We start from the raw sequence: 6,871 nt of genomic DNA, 5'->3' as shown, positions 1-6,871 counted from the left end.
TCACTCCAGGGCGCCTGAGTAGCTCAGTCGGTTAAGCATCTGCCTTCAGCTCAGGTCATGATCCCAGGGTCCTGGGATTGAGCCCCGCACCCTGCATCGGGCTCCCTGCTCCGCGGGGAGTCTGCTTCTCCCTCTCCCTGCTGCTCTGCTTACTTGTGCTCTATCTGACAAATAAATAAAATCTTAAAAAAAAAAAAATTGGAGTCAATCCTCTCGAACCCTGGCACTACGTTTATGTAATAATCTAAATCCTTTGTTGTCACTTCAACAACCTTCACCACATCTTCGCCAGTAGATTCCAGCTCAAGAAACCACTTCCTCTGCTCATCCATAAGAAGCAACTCATCTGTTCAAGTTTGATCCTGAGAATGCTGCAAGTCAGTCCCATCTTCAGGCTCCAATTCTAGGTGTCTTGCTCTTTCCACCACATTTGCAGTGACTTCCCCCACTGAACTCTTGAACCTCTCAAAGTCATCCATAATGGTTGAAGTCAACTTCTTCCACACAGGGGAGTGGAGAAACAGACATGCTCGTTCACTTGGGAGGGAATTTTGTCAGGGTTTGTGTGTGCTTAAATGCACATGCCCTTTGACCTCATCATTCCACTTCCATAAGTTTACACAGCTATACTTCCAGAAGCCCACAAAGGGTGTACTCTACACACTGATTGCTTCCTATGGCAAAACAATAAAACAATGAAATCTCCACCAATGGGGGTTAAAAACATTTAAAAATATTCTGAATATACAGATATATTGGTGAATAAAGCAAATTGCAAAACAGTATAACACGAGCCCATTTATGATTATATGTAGGTTTTAATCACACAGACTTTCACATTCATAAATGAAATTCTGGTAGGAGAAACCATTCATTCTATGTACCCGTGGAAAGGGAGATCAGAGAATAAAGGCAGCGATTTCCACTTTTCTTTCACTTTGTACTTTTCTGAATAGTGTGAAACTTTTTTTTAAACCAGGAGTATAAATTTAGAAGTTTTTAGTTTCTTAAAACAGCTGGAAGGGGGCGCCTGGGTGGCTCAGTTGTTAAGCGTCTGCCTTCGTCAGCCTTAGGCTCAGGTCATGATCCCAGGATACTGGGATTGAGCCCCACATCAGGCTCCCTGCTCAGGTGGGAGCCTGCTTCTCCCTCCCCCACTCCCCCTGCTTGTGTTCCCTCTCTCGCGGTGTCTCTCTGTGAAATAAAAATCTCAAAAAAAAAAAAAAAAACAGTTGGAAGGATTTGGCTTCTGCATCAGCCAAGTTAAAGGCCTGTTTGTTTTTTCCCTTTTCTGAAGATTTTAAAAATCTACCGTTTCTCACTTCCTCTAACGTGATCTACACTCTGTTCTTTCATACCCATTGCTTGCAGTTCCTCTTTGGCTCATCCACTGATCTTCTCCTGACCTTTTTTCCCCCCAGTCCTCCTGTTCTCTCCTCACAACTTCCTGCTACTGTTATGCTCCGGCGTGTCTGCTCTGCCTTTATAGAAAAAGTAGACCTATTGCAGAAATTTTCTTCGAGATGCTGCAGTAGATAATCTTTCGAGATGTGCTCTTCCCCTCACTCATTCTAGGTGAAGAATGGTCACCTTTTCCCAGTTCTATAGTAGTATTCACAGGCCCCTAATTAGTTCACTTCTCCCCTCCCCCCTCCCCATATATATACCCCCTCTAAGAAGGACTTCTCTAGTCTCATTTATTCAAGCATTTATTTACACTGGTACAGACTCCTGGGTATTTTATACATTCTATTTCAATTCCTATGTGATTATGTAATATTTTATATAATCTAATATTTTATTTTGTTGCTCCATGTGTTCTAGCTTTGGCCTTTGGAAGCTCCTTCACAGTGGATTTTTTTAAATTAAGCATTTCCTTTCATCTGGCACTGTAAAAGACTCCAGGCTCATCTGGTACATTCTCTGCCCCAGCCCTGGAATCAGCCATTGCTCCAGGCAGCCTTGGTTCCTATTATTATGGAATGGTATTGAAAACCAAACCTTAAGTGTTCCAAAGTGGGCACTAGGTGTGCTCATGGCTATTAGGGTGTCATTGCTTCTAGGCCCTCTCAGCCTGCAGAACAAGGAAATTTGAATGTTCCACTAACCTGTGTAGATACAGATCTATAAATACTTCTATATATCCTCTGCATCTATATTAAGCTAAACTTGAGCTTATACTGAGGGCTCCAACAAATCCATTACCACATGGATCATTCTAGCCTCGTCATCTTACTGATCTGTGAAATTGCACCCTAACAGTGAGAAACCCAGCTCTCACCCTCTACTATTCATTTAGTTAATTGTTCAGTTCCATCACACATGTACAATGGTTTCCAAATTGTTAACTAGCACCTCTATGAGAAGTAACTATCTGTTAACCAGTACCTCCATGAGAAGTAACTGTCACCCCGAATATGGTGCCTACATACAGTTTCATTTGCTTTTAGCCTCACAGTATTCATTTCCAAAGTTGGTCAAGCTCAGTATCTTTTTTTCCCCATCCCCTCCAGTGAGGTTATTAGATGGTTTTGTCACATACTGCAGTCCATCCTGGGATCACCTGACCTCCTAAATTTGCTTACATTAAGGTTCACCCTTTGTACTATAAAGTTCTACAGGCTTTGACCAGTATCTAGTGCTATATATCCTACCATTACAGTATCCTACAAAATACCTTCATGACCCTAAAGAATTCCCTATGCTTCACCTATTCAACCTCCTACACCCCTTCCCTCCAAATCCCTGGCAACCACCAATCCACTTACCAGCTCTATAGTTTTGCCTTTTTTTTAAGACTTTATTTGACAGAGAGAGAGCACAAGCAGAGGAGAGGAGCAGAGGGAGAGGGAGAAGCAGACTCCCTGCTGAGCAGGGAGCCTGAAGCAGGGCTCGATCCCACAACCCTGACATCATGACCTGAGCCAAAACCAAGAGTCGGACGCTTAACCAACCGCACCACCCAGGCGCCCCAGATTTTATTTTTGCATGGATTCACAATTCATTCCTTTTAGCCTAATAGTATTTCATTGTCTGGATGTATCACAGCTTGTTTATCCATTCACCTACTCAAGGACATTTTGGCTGCTCCCAATTTCTGGCAATTATGATAAAGTTGCTATATATGGACCTAAGTTTTCTAATCAGTTGGGTAAATAGGAGCATCACTGTCAGACGGTATGGTAAGACCATGTTTAGCTTTGTGAGAAACTACCAATCTCCCCAAGTGGCTATACCATTTTGTACTCACACGATCAATGAATGGGAGTTCTGTTGCTCCACATCCTCACCAACATTTGGCGTTGTAAGTAGTCTGGATTTCTACCATTTTAACAGGGGTATGGGGAGATCTCTTTGTTGTTTTATTTGCCTTGCCCTAATAACTGCCATTGAACATCTTTTTGTGGCTTATTTGCCATCTCTGTATCTTCTTTGGTGACTTGTCTGTTCAGATCCTTTACCCATTTTTTAACTGGGTTGTCTCCTTAAGAGTTCTTTGTGTATTTTTGATACAAGTCTTTTAGGAGATGTGTCCTTTGCAAATATTTTCTCCCAGTCTAGGGCTTGTCTTTTCATTCTCAGTGTCTTTCAGAGCAGATGTTTTTGATTTTAATGAAGTCTAACTGGTCAATTTTTTTCTTTTATATATATGCTTTTAGTGTTTTAGCTCCTCACCAAACCAAAGGTCACATACATGTTTTAATGTTTTCTTACATAAGTTTTATAGTTTCATATTTAAAATTAGATCTACAGTGTATTTTAATTCTTATGTAAGGTATAAGGTCTGTGTCTAGGTTCATTTTTGTGTATGAGTGTCCAATTGTTCCAGTACCATGTGTGGAAAAGACCATCCTTCCTCCCTTGAACTACCTCCACCCTTTATCAAAAATCAGTTGACTACACAGTTGACCCTTGAACAACGGGGCCTTTATATGGGGATTTTTTTCAATCAATATAGGGCAGTACTGTTAACGTATTTTCTCTTTGTTTTGATTCTTAACGACATGCTCTTCTCTAGCTTACTTTGAAAGTACAGTATATAATACATTTAACACACAAAATATGTGTTGACAGTTTATGTTATCAGTAAGGCTTCCAGTCAGCAGCAGGCTGTTAGTTTGGGGGCAGTCAACAATTCTATGTGGACTGGGACTGTGCAGCGGCCCTGGTGGGGAGGGTCAGAGACCCTAACCCCCGTGGTGTCCACGGGTCAACTGTATTTGTGTAGACTGATTTCTGGGCTTGCTGTTCTGTCCCACTGATATATGTAGCTATTCTTTTACCCATCACAGGTAAGGATTTTAAGTTCCAGAAAACAAAGAGCCAATGTCCAAATTTTCTGCGCTCATCCAAATTCTCTGCACAGCTTTTTTCTCGGCATTATTATCTCTGAAAAGTTAGGGGTGGAAAGGATGGGTAAGTGTAATCTAGGGGAAAAGTACTATGGCCATTCAACAACCCAGAACCCTCAAATACAGAGTAACATAAAACTATAGGTCTCTGAAAGGGCATAAACGGGCACAAAATATCTTCCTACATGTTTTCTGATGTTCTTAATTGGAAGACACGAATTTTTTAAATTACTTCATTTTAACAATAGCTGTTTTAGTGTCAGCCAAGAGTTCTACCCAAATTTTGCCATGAGGATTCCTGACATATCTGCTATGCATAGCTTTTCTGAATTTCAGAACTTATACTAGGATGCTGGGTGAAGCTGGTAAGAGCTGTTAACCACGTCTTTCTGAACCAGAAGCATTTAAACAGAGCGTGTAAAGGTGAAAAACTATTTTTAAAGATAACATGAAATACCTCTAATAAGTGGATTATTTCTTAATATCCCTTTAGGCCCCAAGTTTCCTTGAGCTACAGATATCCACTATATACCTTAGCTACAGGTATCCACTATATACCTTAGATCTGTGCCCTGTCCAGTGTCCTAACCACCATTCACGTATGGCTATTTAAGTTGAAGAGTCAGCTCAGCTACACTAGCCACATTTCACACATGGCTAGTGGATACCATATCCGATAGCACAGACACAGACATCCCCATCATTACGGGAAATTTACATTAGACAGTACCGTCTTGGAATACTGAATATAGGATCACTTACCATACTGAAGTTCAGTGTGGATGACCTACTTTACAGGCACTCCAGAACGTCTGGTGATCTGATCTACTCATCCTCTGCTAACATTACTCCCAAGAAACTAGGCAGTTGAGTCACAGACTAATGGCTGGCAGAAACTAAGTGCTCAAATGTCTGCTGAATGCTAAGTTCTAAATGAATGCCCTACTGCGGATGGCAGCAATACTGGCAACAAACAAAATCCAGGCGCACACCAACACAAGAGGGCCACTACATAATGTTACAGATTATTCAAAATAGACCTAAAGCATATGCATTACAGGCAAGTTACCAGCTTAAGTTCGTGCTACAAAGTCCACCGTCAAGTCTAGCCCATGGTCTGCATGTTATGGACTCTATGAAGGTTATTATCAAAGCCAAGATGAAAGCAATTTATCAGGCTCGCATAAACACTTAATAAAAAAAATATATATGCAGCACTTATTACTGACCAGATACTTCAGTTTTTCAAGCAAATATTAATGATCTATAAACTGTACTTGAGGAGGAGAGCTAGGCTACAAAGAAACCTAGCCTTAAAATTGTGTGTGCAGAAATGTTCAATAGTGGGAATAAAACGTAGCTTTTACATCATTTCTAGGGTTCTATCAACTTCTGTCCATAGTTTTTTGAGTATCTAAGAGCAAGTAAGAAGAGTGAAATTTGGGGAAGTGATCTACATTTGTCAAGATGGATGAATTATTCTGTTTATTTAAAGGTAAGGTATTGGGGCGCCTGGCTGGCTCAGTCAGTGGAGCATATGACTCCTAGATCTTAGGATCGTGACTTCAAGCTCCACGTTGGGTGTAGAGATTACTTAAATAAAAGCTTTTTTAAAAATTAGATAAAAAGGTAAGGTACTATCACAGCATGGAAACTCAAATTCATATTAAATTCCCTACTCATACCCCTCAATATTATTACTTTCATAGTTTTACAGGAAAAAGTAAATGACAAAAATTTTGCTATTTTCTACAAAGATGAAGGCTCCTACCTTTGTTTTCTTTATCAAATCCTGAAATCTGTTAAAAGAAAATATTTATCTTTACTCAACTGTTCAGTTACAATTAACAGACCAAAGCAGGTTATAAAAACTAAACAATCCTACCAGTGATTTGTAGAGACTGGATTCAGGGTTGATTTTAATGAGTTGTAATAGATCTTGCATAGTAAATACCTTAAGGAAAAGAAAAGTTAGACATATTCTTTACATCAATGTTTAAATGATAAACTAGGACATTTCTGAAGACTAAGGGTCATTCTTCAGATTAAATTACAATATTATAACCATGCTAATATAAAATTGAAGCACTTTCTTATACTATTGATAACAAACATATTAAAGTCACAAGGATAAAGTATTTTTCTTGATCACATAATTAACCTCCAAGTATTTCACAATGAAGATAATTGGTCTAATAGGTCTAAATGGTTAATGCCTTATGGATTACAAACACTCAAATAGCTGATGAACCAGTGAAGACATGTGTGAATTCCAGAGTCTTTCAACTGCAATAAAGTTTTTAAAATACTATTGCTTCAAAATATAAATAAAGGTTTACTGTCTTTACTACAATGAATAACTAAATCATACCTAAAATAGTCTTAAAAAAAAAAAAAAGCCACCCAAAATGTTTAAGATTTTATTTGAGAGAGAGCGCAAGCAGGGTAAGGGGCAGAGGGATAAGCAGACTCCCACTGAGCAGGGAGCCCGATGCAGGACTCGATCCCAGGACCCTGGG

At 39.6% G+C, this 6,871-nt stretch overlaps 1 protein-coding gene across 12 annotated transcripts in view; it reads right to left on the bottom strand.

Moving 5' to 3' along the window:
• OFD1 (OFD1 centriole and centriolar satellite protein) overlaps positions 1 to 6,871 on the bottom strand; it is a 69,495-nt gene that overhangs the window by 46,964 nt on the left and 15,660 nt on the right. For 11 of the 12 annotated variants that reach the window (XR_004683669.1, XR_004683670.1, XM_035029728.1 and 8 more), the window contains 2 exons: positions 6,238 to 6,306; positions 6,124 to 6,151 (listed from right to left, as the gene is read on the bottom strand). The exons of the other annotated variant lie outside the window; for it this stretch is intronic. Coding sequence is in view for 9 of the 11 variants with exons in the window: in XM_035029728.1 (XP_034885619.1) it covers positions 6,124 to 6,151; positions 6,238 to 6,306 (97 nt within the window). In the remaining 2 variants the exon portion in view is untranslated. The remainder of the gene's footprint in view (positions 1 to 6,123; positions 6,152 to 6,237; positions 6,307 to 6,871) is intronic. 12 annotated transcript variants of the gene reach the window in all.

Source organism: Mirounga leonina, unplaced genomic scaffold (assembly GCF_011800145.1).
Source record: "Mirounga leonina isolate KUSES-001 unplaced genomic scaffold, KU_Mleo_1.0 Mir_276, whole genome shotgun sequence".
Classification (NCBI taxonomy): domain Eukaryota; kingdom Metazoa; phylum Chordata; class Mammalia; order Carnivora; family Phocidae; genus Mirounga; species Mirounga leonina.
Note: the sequence above shows the minus strand (reverse complement) of the source record. Positions and strands in the feature narration are given on the sequence as shown.